The sequence below is a fragment of the Lissotriton vulgaris genome, chromosome 2_2 (genome assembly GCF_964263255.1).
Source record: "Lissotriton vulgaris chromosome 2_2, aLisVul1.2, whole genome shotgun sequence".
In the NCBI taxonomy this organism is placed as follows: domain Eukaryota; kingdom Metazoa; phylum Chordata; class Amphibia; order Caudata; family Salamandridae; genus Lissotriton; species Lissotriton vulgaris.
In genome coordinates, this window is record NC_141688.1 from 84,599,567 (window position 1) to 84,616,066 (window position 16,500).

The window sequence follows — 16,500 nt, forward strand, 5'->3', positions numbered from 1 at the left end:
GGGACCTTATAAGTGTTTAGCCATGCAACAGTTGATTTTGTTGCACCATGGATATTGTACTGCATAACTAAATACTTGTAAGGTCCCAAAAGCGAGACCTATTGGCTATGCCAATGCTTGTTTCAACCAGGTCAACCGACTGGCAGGAGTAGAACAAAACACGCATGTCACACCTTTTGGGGATCAGTCACCGTAGTCTTTCCCCAGTGGGAAAGAAGAAATCATTCACCATAGCTGCCCCTACTGTAGACTGCAACAGCTACACTTCCCGTAAGAATCACCACTGCATATGCTCTGACCACGTCTGTACAGCTACTCTCAAAACGGCATGGTATCTCAAAATATTTGATCAAAAAGTAAGCCTTGTTTGTTAACCCCTTGGCCGCGACTGTAATTCTGCTGCGGCGCTGAGGGGGGGGAGGCGGCACCGCCATGCTGGTGACGGAACCACTCCGTCACAAGCCACGGGCGCGCTGTGCTTATGACGGAGTGGTTCAGTCACGGCCCGCCCGCTCAATAGAACGCGCAGCACAGGCATGGAATTGATGACGCACAGACGCAGCGGCCAGGCTGTGTTGGAACCACTCCGTCATTAGCACAGCGCGTCCGTGGCTGTGACGGAGTGGTTCCGTCACCAGCACGCAAAGGGTTAAACTGCCACACGCAAGAATCTATTTCCTAACATCTTCACAGAAACTACTGTACTAACTCCCCTACAGTGCCAGCAAATGGTCTTTAAGACTCACTTAAGAACCAGGGTGTATTTCATCTTCTGTCTAAGTGTTTTAACGATCTCACTGCAAATATTTAGAAGAAAATCTCCCACCCTCTCTCTAAATAGAAAATCCTTTGTATGTCCAAAAATAGGACTAGTTCTAAGATGTGCAATGTCTCAAAATGGTTACATTTAAAGGGTGGGCCATAGAATTGCCTTCATTCACACCAGATGTCTAACCTTGTCCAGATATTTGATTTTGTAGGGGCAATCAACAATATCAATGTGGAGGACGGCACAGGTTCCCTGCTGATTAGGATATTGGTATTAACAAACAATGGTCCGGGACCTATAACTTAGTACAAGAGCAATGAATCAAACCTTAATTAATTAGAGAGCATATATTATTTGCCACAGCTCAACCCAATTAATGAAAAACATAAGAAACTGGCAACAACAACAAGGTCCAAAATTATAAGCAATATTTTAATCTATTGTCAAATGCAAAATTTGTATCACAATTCACAAATGTTTATGTATTTTTTATATACGTCTAGAATTATAATTGCCCCGTATATAGCGTGCAGTATAAAAAGGGTGTCAAAGAAAGTGCAAGTGATAGGGTGAAAGGGAAAAGAAATCACACACAATTTATAAAAAACATTTTCTATTATTTCAAAGGAATGCCAGCCAATGAATGCTGGACCAGAACACCTGACCACATTCAAATAGTCCAAGAGGACTTCTTAATCTTGTTATCAGACATAAGATGTAACAATTATCTGCACTATATCACAGAGGGGAGGATATAGGTGGTGGTCCAGGTATTAAATAAAATGTCGACGTTTCGACTCGTCTTGCGGCCTTGCGGTCAGTTATGCCTGGGCCATGCGAGTCTTCTTCAGGACATATTGGACGGGGCAACACAGGGTTCTCTTGATGACCCTATAAAAGATATGAATGGACCGTAAGAATTTGGGGCTGTTGCCTAATTGATAAACTAAGAACAAGGGTATAGAAATGCTTACCCTGTTTAGGGAGTAGTAGTCGTTATTTACTCCAGCAGGGTTTAGTCCATGTAATCCACAGAGTCCTGTTCTATGGTATCTGTGCATAGAATAGGACTCTGTGGATTACATGGACTAAACCCTGCTGGAGTAAATAACGACTACTACTCCCTAAACAGGGTAAGCATTTCTATACCCTTGTTCTTAGTTTATCAATTAGGCAACAGCCCCAAATTCTTACGGTCCATTCATATCTTTTATAGGGTCATCAAGAGAACCCTGTGTTGCCCCGTCCAATATGTCCTGAAGAAGACTCGCATGGCCCAGGCATAACTGACCGCAAGGCCGCAAGACGAGTTGAAACGTCGCCATTTTATTTAATACCTGGACCACCACCTATATCCCTCCCCTCTGTGATATAGTGCAGATAATTGTTACATTTTATGTCTGATAACAAGATTAAGAAGTCCTCTTGGACTATTTGAATGTGGTCAGGTTTTCTGGTCCAGCATTCATTGGCTGGCATTCCTTTGAAATAATAGAAAATGTTTTTTATAAATTGTGTGTGATTTCTTTTCCCTTTCACCCTATCACTTGCACTTTCTTTGACACCCTTTTTATACTGCACGCTATATACGGGGCAATTCTAATTCTAGACGTGTATAAAAAATACATAACAATTTGTGAATTGTGATACAAATTTTGCATTTGACAACAGATTAAAATATTGCATATAATTTTGGACCTTGTTGTTGTTGCCAGTTTCTTATGTTTTTCATTAATTGGGTTGAGCTGTGGCAAATAATATATGCTCTCTAATTAATTAAGGTTTGATTCATTGCTCTTGTACTAAGTTATAGGTCCCGGACCATTGTTTGTTAATATCAATTTGATACCCAGGTCCAGTACTTTTGGGTTACCCCATTTCTTTAATGATTAGGATGTTGGGTCCTTTGTTTAAACTGTTAAGGCATTTAAAGCCTCATTGACTCTCTGGAGATTACTTGGTCAAACAGCCATGCCCTAGCTCTTGGGAGGTGATAAGAATGTAAATCGAAATACACAAGAAAACGTTTATTGCATGCAATAAATATGAAGAAGACATTATAACGGGCACTTAGGCTTTTCTATTGAAAAGGCGTGGATTCTATCTTTCATCTTCCCAAAATATGCTCCATTCTGAGTTTGTCTCTCTGTAACATCCTCTTAACTCTCCAGTCACACTAGCCTGAGTATCTACAACTCCAAGTCCAACTGCTCTTTTTGGAGGACCACTGTCTGCCTCACTAGGCCCCTGATGGGGTGAGTCCCTCTCTGTGTACTTCCTTACAATCTACTCGGGAGTCAAGCAGATTTTCATTTATTCTTGCTGGCTTTAGATGCACTGCTCCTTCTGTGCATCTACGTTCACTGTCCCTAGCACAAACCCTTGGATTTCCACAATAGTTTCCAGTTTAACTGTTTAAGGGTTTAGAATTAACTTTATAGCAGTATAACTGAGTGTTGAAGGTTGTTAGAAATCTGGCCCCACAAAACTCCCCAAGTGTAAAACATGAGGTTATGTTGACACTACTACAGTATAAAAGGTAAGACTGTATGCTCTCCCCACTAATGAGGTTACAAAGTAATTCAACTAAGCTGAAAAGGTGGCAATCAAACTCTTGCCGCCTCTCCAGGGCAACTTTACTGAGCACCAAAGGCCTAATTTATGGGAGATGATGTTAAGGGTAAGTCATATCCCACAATTACTATGCACACACAATAAACATGAATTTCCTGGGAAGGTTAAGAAATAAAAAAAGAATGAACACTTCAAGATAACCATGTTTTAGGTGTTATGTGCTCAGAGATGAGGCCTAACCACGCCAGAGCTGCTGACTTTGAAGCCAGGGAGCCAGGTTCTAGTCCTGGCGGTAGCTCACCACTCCGTGACTATGGGTAAATAACTTAATCTTCTTGTGTCTATAACAAAAAACTATTCTGACATTATGTAATGTAATCTGGTGCTCATGTAAAGTGCTTTGATGCCTTTGGGACAAGTTTGCGCCTTATTATTAAGTTGCAAACAAAAACAATGTTTCTGAGTGAAAACGATCTAAAAGCCCACATTACATTCATTTTTGTCAAGAAGTGAAACGATTCTCTCTTATTCCAGCTATTCCTTTGATATAAAGATGTAAGATGATATTTTTATAAAACATTTAAAACGTATCTGTTTTCTAAATTCACAACATTCTGGTGTGTAGCCAGAGGGGAATTTAGGCTCAGTTTTTACAAGGATGTATATAACTGGTTGAAAACACAGCCTGAAAGGAATTTAGATTTTTTTTATGTATAAGCAGAGTTTCCAAGCCTGCAAGAGTTCCTCTGACTGTGCAGACAAAGAAAAGGTAAGTGATGTAGAAAAGGTAAGTGATGTAGAAAAGGTAAGTGATGTATTTACGCTTACACAGCAGAAAAAGGATGCAGGGCAAAGGAATTAGAATGCTGCCAGACTGGAGGTATATGTTCATCCACTGACACTGCCAGATATTTCAAAGTTACCAATAGACAAGAAACACCAAAAGAACACAGAACATTTCAAATCAGGCTGGCTCAAAGACACAAGAAGTTTGACACAAGAGAGAGCGGGGGCAGATCTAATCTATCTAAAGGGGGATCCTTGCACCAGCTACGATGTAAAAGGTGAGTGGGTGCCACAATCGAGAACAATTTCAATTTGCCATATATCGTCTTGACATTTTTACTAATCTAGTGCAACTCCTTATAAAAGGCCAATATGTGTGTGAGGAACTGAGCATCCTTGGAGTTAGCCCCACTGTTCTGTGCAGAAGCAGCAGAGTTGGAAAACTTGAGAATGTCTGTTGAATAACCAATTCATTGGAAAGTCGTGGGGCCAGACAGACAGACGCCCCCCCCCCTTAAAAAACACTATACTCTTAAAAGAATATAAACGTCTGAACACAATAAAGGATGTATCCATTTTCTTTTGTCGACTACAACGTGCAGCTGCTCTCCATGCCCACAATCGCCCATTTGAAGCACGAGGACCTGAAGAGGTTTGGCCATTGCCTCCACTATAGTAACCGCATATCAACACTTTATCTAGGGCCATGATTCCTATATGGACCAGCGGGTAACTTTTGGCCAAGGTTTTTTTATTGGATTCCTAGCAGTACAGCACTTTCGATAACCTTCTCAGTGATAACATTGAGACTATAAAGACCAGTCTGAGCAGGCTATTGCCATTTCCGCCTGAGCTTCAGTTTCCAGCTGAGGATTAGGCTCAAAGCAAAGACCCCCTGTTGCTTAAGAACTCTCATCTGATATAGATTGTTTATCCTTCGTTCCCGCTCCCCTTTAGTGGTTTATGTGGGTCTACTGGAACCTAGCAGAACGTGCACAGAGTGGGAAAGCATCTGCAGCCTGAAACACCAACCGAAAGAAACAACCACCTGAAAACTCTGGAGATACTGGGTCTTGCAATATTAACAAGTCACACTGTAAATATAGGATAGAGAAAAGGAGAAGTGACAGCAGAAGAGAAAAAAAGAAGTATAGGGGGAAGGAGAGAAAAAAATGAGGGAGAAGGGAAAGGAAGAAAAGAGACAGATGGGGCAATGAAAAAGAGACATGGGTCAATGAGAGAGAAATTAGGCAATTATAGAAAACAAGCTTTCAAGAACATAGAGAGGATCTTTGGCTGTCAAACCTAAAAGTAAAGCGCAGGTGCCGCGATTATAGCAAAAGTAAAGAAATAGATTTTTATTCTATTTCTTTACTTTTGCAGCAATTGCGGCACCGGCGCTTTAATCATGGTTAAAGGTAAAGCGTGCCGCGATTGCTGCAAAAGTAAATAAATAGAAAAACACATCTATTTTTTTACTTTTGCTACAATCGCGGCACCAGCGCTTTACCTTTAACCATGTTAAAAGTTAAGCGCGGGTGCTGCGATTATAGCAAAAGTAAAGACAAGCATTGGCATAGCCAATAGGTCTCACTTTTGGAACCTTATAAGTGTTTAGCCCTTGCTGTTGTTGAATCAAGGATACTGTGCTGGATAACTAAACACTTATAATGTCCTAAAGGCGAGACCTATCGGCTATGCATTGGGGGGCCTTATAAGTGTTTAGATAAAGCTATTAACTTTGCCAATGTTTCCAAGCTGTGTAGTAGAGAAGTGTGGCTACTGTGCAGCATGCTGAGAAGTTGTAATTAAGAAGTGCAAGAAGCACTGAGTGATGCTGTGGTGGCCCGAGTGATGCTGTTGTGGCCCCGAGTGATGCTGTGGTGGCCCCGAGTGATGCTGTGGTGGTGCTGAGTGATGCCGTGGTAGTGCTGAGTGATGCTGTGGTGGTGCTTAAGTGATGCTGTGGTGGTGCTTAAGTGATGCTGTGATGCAGTGATGTTCTTGAGTGATGCAGTGATGTTCTTGAGTGATGCTGTGGTGTTGCTGAGTGATGCTGTGGTAGCCCTGAGTGATGCTGTGGTGACCCTGAGTGATGCTGTGGTGACCCTGAGTGATGCTGTGGTGACCCTGAGTGATGCTGTGGTGGCCCTGAGTGATGCTGTGGTGGCCCTGAGTGATGCTGTGGTGGCCCTGAGTGATGCTGTGGTGGCCCTGAGTGATGCTGTGGTGGCCCTGAGTGATGCTGTGGTAGCCCTGAGTGATGCTGTGGTGGCCCTGAGTGATGCTGTGGTGGCCCTGAGTGATGCTGTGTCGGTGCTGAGTGATGCTGTGGTGACCCTGAGTGAAGCTTTGGTGGTGCTGACTGATGCTGTGGTGACGTTCAGTGATCCTGTGCTGCACCTGAGTGATGCTGTGTTGGTGCTGACTGATGCTGTTGTGGCCTTGAGCCATATTGTTGTGGGCTTGAGTAATGATGTGGTGGTGCTGAGTGAAGCTTTGGTGGTGCTGACTGATGCTGTGGTGGCGTTGAATGATCCTGTGCTGGCCCGGAGTGATGCTGGGGTGGTACTGAGTGATGCTGTGGTGGTACTGAGTGATGCTGTGGTGATACTGAGTGATGCTGTGGTGGTGTTGACTGATATGTGGTGGTGCTGAGTGATATGTGGTGACGCATAGTGATGCTGTGGTAGTCCTGAGTGATGTTGTAGTGGTGCTGAGTGCTGTGGTGCTCCTCAGTGTTGCTGTGGTGCTTCTCAGTGATGCTGTGATAGGGCATAGTGTTGACGTGGGGTCACCGAGTGATGCTGTTGTGTTCCTGAGTGGTGCTGTGGTGGTGCTGAGTGATGTGGTGAAGGTGGGTGATGCTGTGGTGGTGCTGAGCAATGCTGTGCTAGCCCTGAGTGATGCTGTGGTGGTGCTGAGTGACACTGTTGAGGTGCTGAGTGATGCTGTGTGGCGCTGAGTGATATGGTTGGGTCCCTGAGTGATGCTGTGGTGGTGCTGAGTGATCCTGTGGTGTTGTGGAGTGATGCAGTGTTTGCCCTGATCGATAATGTGGTGTTGTTTGCTGTGGTGGAGTAGAGTGATGCTGTCGTTGTGCTGAGTGATACTATTGTGGACTTGAGTGAAGCTGTGGTGGTGCTGAGTGATGCTGTGGTAGCGCATAGAGATGCTGTGGTGGTACTGAGTGATGCTGTGGTATTCCTGAGTGATGTTGTGGTGGTGCTGAGTGATGCTGTGGTGTTGAGTTATGCCGTGGTGGTGCTCAGTGATGCTGTGGTGGCGCTGAGTGATGCTGTGGTAAAGGTGGGTGATGTTGTGTTGGCCCCGAGTGATGTTGTGGTGGTGCTGAGTGACGCTGTGGTTGACCTGAGTGATGCTGTGGTGGTGCTGAGTGACGCTGTGGTGGATGACAGATGATGTGCTGGCGTTTGTGCGGACTAATCTACTCTGGTTATTTTGCTTTCTCTTCCTTAATAACATGACGTAGCAGAGTTGTTTTAAATCAAAACACATTAAACATGATATTACAGGTGTAGATTAGCAATGGGCAAGGAATCGAAGGGTTGGTCCTAAGTGCTGTAAGCCTGATGCCAAACAGTAATAGTCCTAATTGGCTAAGAATTCTCAAATGTACACGAGTCAATAATGAGATGTGATGGGCAGGAAGCCACCACAATTAGGGTTTCAGATTTTCAATTGTGGCTAATGTTCTTAGTAACTAGAGGAACTGAAGTATTTAATTACATGAAAGGTAGCAGTGGATTAAAACCTGCCATACCTTAGTGTCAATAAATAGGTTTGACAAAAAAAATCCGGATGTAGAAAAGACCTCCGACAAGATTTATTAAATACAGCAGAACAATAATTCGGGATCGATGTGGTTTGGCCAAGAAATTAAGCCTGGCAATGGAAAAGAACAAAAATCTTAACAATAGATGTAAGAAAACATGTCATAAAAAGTATGCTTGAAAAAAGATGGTAATTTGCATTTTGAACCAATAGTATAAAGTTTTGCCATTTAGTACAATTTGATACAGAAATTAATATTAGCTATTTAAGATATAGAATTATGAGGTTACGTGGATTACTTATGTAAACAAATAGTATAGTGTGGAACAAAAGCTAAGCAAAGGGAGTAAGTTAGACCAAAGATTCAGATTTCATCATCACTTAGAAAGCGGCGACGAATCATGTAAAATTGCAGAAATCATTCGCCATAGAGGAAGGGGCAAATCATTTCACACTTCCTGCAGTGAAGCATATCATCCTGGCCCTGTGGGGCCAGCCAACAGCTCCCACAGAAAACAGCTGGCTGGATAAGTTGTGATGGCTACTGAGGAAGGAATATCTGTCCAAAACTGCCCACAGTAAAGAAAGTGATTTAAAACCACAAAGGGGTCCTCTCGGAATAATTTGGGACATTAAAGAATGATTATGCCCGAAGAAGCTCGGATCAGGAAACATACTGGAGGTATCCAAGCTGGATTTGCACTATGAAAAGATTCATTAACAAGATACCACTTTATCTAATATATGAAACCATACAAGAGCAGCTCTGATTAAACAGAAGCACCCGATAAAGAGCCGGAGAGGGTATGGGTGGTGGGGGTGGACAAAGCAGCTCAAAACACCTGGGAGGGGAGGGAGTTTTAAAAGGACAAAAAAGTATGTTGGTCAATGGCCGGCAGAATTGCCATCATTAAAATGGTGGTTCTATACCCGACCTCACCCCCTTTCTCAATCTTTTTGTCAATAATGAATACTCTAATTTTGCTCCCCTTTTCCTTTTTCTGATGAAACCTAAATGGGCCGGCAGGCAACCCCTCATTGGCTGGCGCTGTCTCACGTTGCCATGTGAGAGGGGGAGCCCAGAATTTCAAGACGTAGAGCTCTGAGGGGCAGACTTACAAGCTCCTTGCGACACTTTTATGCTGCTGTTGCGTCACTTGTGATGCAGCGTTGTCGTAAACAATGGGCCACGCTGCGACACATTTACAACGTGAGCAGCGTCAGGTGTGAAGCCCTGCGTCACAATATACATGTGTTCAGTGTAATATATGCAGGGTGGGCGTTCCGATGCAAGAAAGCCTTGTAAAAGTGACACAGTGAAATCTACAAGATTTTACAGAGTCACTTTTACGACGCCGCTGCGTCAACCTTATGCCTGCTTGCAGCAGGCGTAAGGAGTGACGCAGCATAATAGAAATAGGTAGTCGGAAGCATTGCTGGAGTTGCGTCTTGCTTGAGACACGACTCCAGCAATGCATTGCCTTTATGCCAATAGATGCGTCATGCATCTATCTATCCATCCTTGCGCCAGGGTGCGCCCCATTGTAAATACGCTGCATCCATGGTAGCACAAGGATTTTTCTACGTGGCACAAATTAACTGACGCATCTCTGCTAATATGCAGAAATGAGTCAGCTCATGTAAATCTGCCCCTATGTTAGGTGGCACAGTGCCACTATGTAAGGCAGAGGCGCACCTAGAGCCACATTTTGGAGGGGGGCTCATTCTGCCAGCAATAGGCAGAGTGGAGATACATGGGCTCTAAGAAGAGGTGAAGACACAAAAAAACATCATTAACAAGTAAATGGTCTTTTAAAGACCTGTGAAGTACTCAGGTGCGGCTGTAATAAGACGGTCGCCAGCCCGGGAAGCTATCTCAGCCCGGGCTGTTACACACAAGGAGGGGGCTAAAGCCCTTTGACCCCAGACTCCCCTACTTGCTACCAGAACGAGACCAGGTCCAGGACACACACCTCCTCACACTCCCATCGGAATAGTCTAGAGACGCATGCGGACTGAAGATTACTGTTGACCACCTGCTGGGCCTGGAAAGGCTGAGTGGATGACTTGGCCACCCTAGCTTATTACTCACTGTATAGAATTAGGAATTGAAATCACCCTTCCCCAGTGAAGATACTGCTGCACGCCAATCAAATGGATTTCAATAGACCACAAGCATAAACTCATACATTTTAAATATCTGCCTTGCTTATACGCCACACCTGCCCACAGGGCGAAAATAGACCCTTCCCGCTCACATCAATATCTACAGCGCTCCTATGACCATGTAGACCTTCTCCATTTATCATGGGATTGTCCTAATGTACAGGTCTTTTGGAGAGAGGTGGTGGACTTAGCAGACATGATTGTGTTTCAGCTGGAGCTCACACCCCTGGTTGCCCTACTGGGCTTTGTCAAACAGTTTCCAAAGGGGGTGCGTTGATTTATTGCGATGCCCTGATGCTGGCAAAGAGGCGCATAGCGATGTGCTGAGGGAGTACCATGGCGCAGCAGAAACAAGACAGGCTTAGTTATTTGATGCGCTGCAATACTCATTGTGAACTTTATGCACAGCTACAGCCCTGGCTTCTCGGCCAAGAGACATCTGGGGCCCCTTGACGACTTGTCTGTCTTGCTCTGGGGAGTCCGATCCGCATTCAAATGCACAAGATGGCGATGGTCAGCCTCACACCACGGTGGGTGATCCTGTTGGTACGAGCGTTGTTGTAGGAGACCACGGTTGTACTCTTTGTATGTCTCCCTGTCGGGGTCTACCCCAAGAAGATAGAGCTTCCTCCATTTTAAGCATTGTACAACTCGCAAACATGTGCTTATTGCTCTAGATTGTACCGCAATATATTGTAATGTGGCCCGAGTACATCATGCCATAATATTTTAATAGTTTGTAAACTCAGTAAAAACTTTTTTGGGGGGAGGGAGGGACTTTTGGAAAAGTTGTACCACTAGTTGACATAAAATGCGAATAAAAACGTATTTAAACTAAAAACCAAGCAAACAGGCTCTATACAGAACGAGTTTGGGTTCTAGCCCCACGAGGAGCTGGCACATTCTTGTTCTCTTAATATATAGTTTTTTTGGTTTTACTAACCTGTTTGTCGTTTAAATTTTTTCTAAATAATAGCTCGAATTCCGTTTGCATGTTATTTACCGTGTTCTGATCTATCCGAGTTCCTAAGCTATACCACCTCCTCACAGTAAGCCTTGAGTGCTCGGCTCCCAAAGAGAGTAACTTCCTTATTCACATGGAGTGCTACAGGCCGGACTTCTTTACCCGTCTTCCTTCCTCAAGACACGTTTGAGTCTATTCTCCTAACTGAACTGTGAATGCTCCGATTGCGCTCCTGTTATGATGTGAATGCGGACTCTAGTGCCGTTGCATTGCAGAACATCACTGCCAATGCCATGCATTTGCAAGTCACTGTGTAAACTGATGAGGTAGATGTCTCAGGAGTGAGATACTTCAGGCGTACGAAGGTCGAGACCAAGGAATTGAAGTAATCCTAGTTCAGGCAGGTAACCAGAGGAGAACCTGAATGAAGGTCATTTGGTATTTCAGTATGCCAACAAGGAGGGAATCTTCGTGTTTCAGGTTTGAGTGGACCAAGAAACCAATAACAATGTGGAGTAGGTTTTATGGAACATTAAGAAGGCAGAGTTTAAATTAACGAAGCAAAAAGGAACCCACTTATGGTGACTAAGTTGACTTGGGACATCAATCGGTATCCAGGTGGACACCAAGGTGTATGCACTTGGTCAAGTTGGTAGGTGTCCAAAAATGATGTGTGTGGGAAGAAAATATGTTAGGTATAAATGCATATGACTCGGATCCAGGATAGTGCATTTTCCTTTTGGAGGCTGGAGTCTCACCAGCTGTAGTCCCTTCCTCCCAATCCAGTGTCCATTCAAGGGGCCCAGCCTCAGAGACCTAGGAGAAGCAACAACTTCTGGGCAAGTCACAAAGATAGATCTGGGCGTCACCCACACAAGAGTGGAAAGTATGTTTTCCACAGCAGTCTCATGCGGAGTACTATCCCGATAGGAGGGAGGTGGGGATCCTTGTGAAACACAACAGAAGTTGTTCAATGGTTTAGAGAAGAATGTACACTGTTCCCATGTTGTTTCCTTGTGGAAAGGAATGATTAAAACCAATTGAGACTGAGGTACTGTTGTGGCAGTAGATGATCTACAGCAGCCGTAGGAAAATGAGTACAGATAATCAACGGTCACAGATGCATGAACATGAGTGAAGTAGGCAGGTGCAGAGGACAGGACATGTGATGTAGAGACAATGTCTTGTAGGACCTGAGCGCAGAGGACCTTCATAATGAGATGCTCGGTTTTCCAGAATTTGGGGAGGTCTTGAAGAGCAAGGCAATGTTTTGTTATTTACTGGATGACATCTGAAATTTGGAAGCATTGAGCATTCAATTTCAATTGCAACTGGAATGATACAAGGTCTTACATTGGTTGGCCCATAGTTCATGCAATGCTGTCGGTGGTTTGGTCAGGATGGAAATGTTCTGCATCATTAGATCATCTATACCATTAAATTAACATTCTCCTCACCTTACGGGCAATCTCAATAAACAGAATTCGAGAAACAGTCTTGCTCTAGATCCAATACAAACTGTAATTAAGTAGCAATAATGTGCATCTTGAGGTGATAATTCAACAATATCCAAAATGTACTTTTTATTATAACTCTGAGGAAGCCTTAAGTGTGCATCACTGATTCACTGTAACAGTGCTCAGTAAACCAGCACATCGATTATTATCTTCCAAAACCACGTGTAGCACTGTGGTGGTAATATGATAGAAAGTCACAAGACATCAAAAAAGAACACACACCAAGGTACGAGATTAAACCTAGGGTCTTTATTGACACACCTTTCTGGTGCCGTGACACATCAGTACATTCCAATCTATCAGGAATTAGTTATACAGTCCCATGCTAGGGCTCTAAAAATAATGCATTTGAAAACAAAAGATGCTTACTTCCCTCTATACACGGCCACCTAGATAAGCTGCACAAACTGCAGACCCACCCAACTACAAGCAACATACAGTTCAAATGAACTTCTCTAGAGGGTGAGACTACCGTGATCCAAACACTGGAAGAGTTCTCATTCAAAGTGATTAAAATGCATGGTTCCTTGGCAACATAATGGTCTTGTGTGTGTGCAAGAATGCGGCGGCTACTGAACGTTTGGGACCAAGATGAGAATGGTCTTGAGTAAGGTTTCTCAATCTCTTACTCGAGATTACCTTTATTTCCAACTCTACGTTGTTTGTGATTGAGAAGTGACTGACCGGGTCAGGAGACCAGTGCACTATCTTCTGCTGGCCACAATGAGGTCCCAACCGGCAAATTTAAGAAATCTTGGTCTGGATAAACAAGCCCAACGCAAATAGAACCCCCTTAACTGTGGACCAGATAACATGGCTGCAGTTTTACTTTCTGGCTGTCCGTGCTTCCGATAGGTCTGCACAGCTATCACGCTCATGCTGACGGGATCAGAGAAACTTGTACCGTAAACATAATCAGTAGTCTCTTATCATCTCCTCTCAAAAATACAATGTACAAATGAGTGCAAAAAACAGAGTCGTACACTAACAACCCTGGGATGGACTTCCCATATTATATACTTAAAGCATCAGTTATTAAAATATATATAATGTTTCCAAATCCTTAATGACTGAAACCATAGAGTAATTTGGAAGTGTTTTGCTAGTGCTATTGTGAGGAGAGGGACATCATCATTGTCCGTGAGATTTGAGTCAGTCATTGAGGTTTCCCCCACTTCCATCAATTTCAGAAAACTAACTGCATAACCCCTTAACAGTAAATATGTTGCTATAGTTCACCCACCTCCAAAATAGGATGCCTCGTATCATTTGAGAACCTCGCAAAATAAATAATTCACATGAAACAAAATAAGTAGCAGACTAAAATGCTAGTCCGGGGGGACATTGCTATATGGGGCACAAGGCACCATTGGGTATAGGCAAGGTTTTCAAGGCAGGCAGAGACACCTGCTAGGGGGAGGGAGGGTGTGGAATTCACCTGGACATTAAAAGATTTGCCAATTAGTGCTTTACAGAGGTGCAGACCCATGATGCAAGCAGATGGAGGTGAGTCGGCCAGAGCGGTGTTAGATCGGACACTGAAATGACTATGGAGCAAGTGAACTAAAATCTTGTGATGATTTGGGTCACGGTTGTGATGCAAACCTGGCACCTAATTGGAATTTAGTTTCCTGCACAAAACTTTTGGGGGGAATTCCATGGGTGGTACATGGGCATTTACATGCAACCACTTGTTTTTTTCGAAAAAAACCTATCTATTAATATTTGTAGACAAGGCTTTGCACCCCAAAAACACAACAGCTCTTTGAAGCTGGCATTAAATTCGAGAAATATTTATTTTACCAAACTTTTCAAACTCTTCATGTGTACTGCACACATACAATGACGGACCAATTTGAAACTATGTCTCAGCATAGTAGTTAATACAAAACCTATGTTAGACATCACAGAGACGCATTTGCACTAAGTTGCAGAGGTGTGTACGTGTTGCACAAATCAGCATGTTGTGCACCAGTGCTACCGATAGCAGCAGCATCATATATTGGTAGACCAGGCACTCCCTGCCTAACAAACTGCTGCACAGCATTGCATTGCAGTAAAAATAAAGTAAATCTGGCTCTTCATTTCATACCAAAGGAATCTCTGACATCAAAATGTAATTTGACCCAATGCATTTCAAGTACATTGTGAATGTGTATACCTTACTATATGTAGCATCTAATTGAATATTATTAAACGGTAGGAGGGGCTAGATCCACCCAATAATCAAATTATGTTGTAGGAAAAAAAAAAACTCTGCCTCGCCTAAAGTGATTAAGATTTAAGTGCCAGAGAGACTTTGTAGTAACAGTCCTCAACCCATGCAATGTACAGTGGCTATTTGATGCCTTGGATAAAAGGAAACTACACAATCGGTCCTCCAACAAGCGCATTCTCCACAGTCGCATCAGAAGCTTTCAAACACCGTAAATAGCTAGGTTTCCGTGTCATGTACCTGCTCCTGACATTTACTCATTCTTCCATGCCTAATCTTTACATTAAATATTAAAAAATATATTTTTTCTGACTTAAACGCATGCTCCATGATAATGTACTTCAGGTATAATCTGTCAGACTGATGCTGCAAGCCATCACAACCATCACACATCTACTGGCTTGCTCCTGCTCCACATGCACACTATTAACCCTGGCATTGAATAAAGAATCTTCAAAAATAATAATTTTTCTTCCTCCACGCCTGTTTTGGGAACGGTTCTACATGAGCCCTTCCTAATCCATTCACCTCCCTCAGTTTTATATCTGTTCTGCCATACCACATACCCTGCAGGTCACACTCCGGATTGAAGAGGCCGAACATCTATCTTGCTCTCTATGATGTGGTCAATCTACTATGACCATAGAAGGAAGCTCCTTAGAAGAGACAGCAGGCTCGAAAGAGAAGCATGCCACTCTGCGAGCATAGGTCCAGCGAGACACTCTCGTTGGCTGCAATGAAGAGAACGGATCCGCGACGCAGGCTGATGTCGGACAAGGCGGAGTCAGAAGCAGCGGTAGCTTCTCCTTGGATCACCAAGAGGATGCTGGCAGAGTCGATGGAGGCAACAGTGTATTTCTTCTTGGAAGCAGGGATCTGGAGAAAGGAAACATGACAAATGGGATTGGTTTTCTTTAGGAAAAAAGGAAACCAAATAGGACATCAGGAGAAAGGGTACAAAAACTCAACAGTAGAGATATGTGCTCATCTGAGACTAAAATCAATTCAAGGTCATAGGTAACTTACGTTTTGTAACAGGATTATTTAAAAAGTAGCATGGGTTTTGTTCATCAATGATTTTTTTAAAGTTCAACACTTGATTAGTACTCTGTGAAGCATTCTTTAAAAGGCATGATAAACATAAAATATGAGAGTTATCGGATCAGCGTTGTGCAGCCTTCCATGCCAGTAATCTAACCGGTACTCCAATGCAAATGCCATTTTCTATAAAACAGTAACCTGGAAACCACAGGCCAGTTATGAATACACAAACACAGCATAATCCCCCCTCCCCTTTCAATCATCACTTGCCTGCCATAGGTACCCACTGTACCAGTGACTGTGCTTCAGTCTGTTTCCTCTGTGTAGGGATAAGACTCATGATTCGATAAAAGTCTCTGAGCTTTACTGTATACCGTAAATGTGAAGTACACAAGTCCAGGAAAGGGACCTAAGGATCAGATGCCTAACACCTCTGCAAAATAACCGCAGAATTTTTTCCAAAATGTATGTATATGAATTCACCAGAAAAAGTGACACCTTCGTTCCTAATGCCATTATCCGCACCTAGTGGCACTGAGGTATTCTTGATCTTAAATCATGATTTCTTTATAAATCCTGCTAGTATCTGCAAAACCGCTGGTTCTGAGCGTGTTGGCAGCCATTGCCCATTCCACAGCTGTGAACTGTAAGCGGGAAATCTTTACGTTAGCTG

General features: G+C 43.3%; 1 protein-coding gene across 1 annotated transcript in view; it reads right to left on the bottom strand.

Moving 5' to 3' along the window:
• Positions 1-12,800: 12,800 nt before the first annotated feature.
• MPI (mannose phosphate isomerase) overlaps positions 12,801-16,500 on the bottom strand; it is a 97,306-nt gene continuing 93,606 nt past the window's right edge. The window contains exon 8 of the mRNA XM_086959329.1: positions 12,801-15,662. Within this exon, the coding sequence (XP_086815455.1) occupies positions 15,444-15,662 (219 nt within the window). The 3' untranslated portion in view covers positions 12,801-15,443. The remainder of the gene's footprint in view (positions 15,663-16,500) is intronic.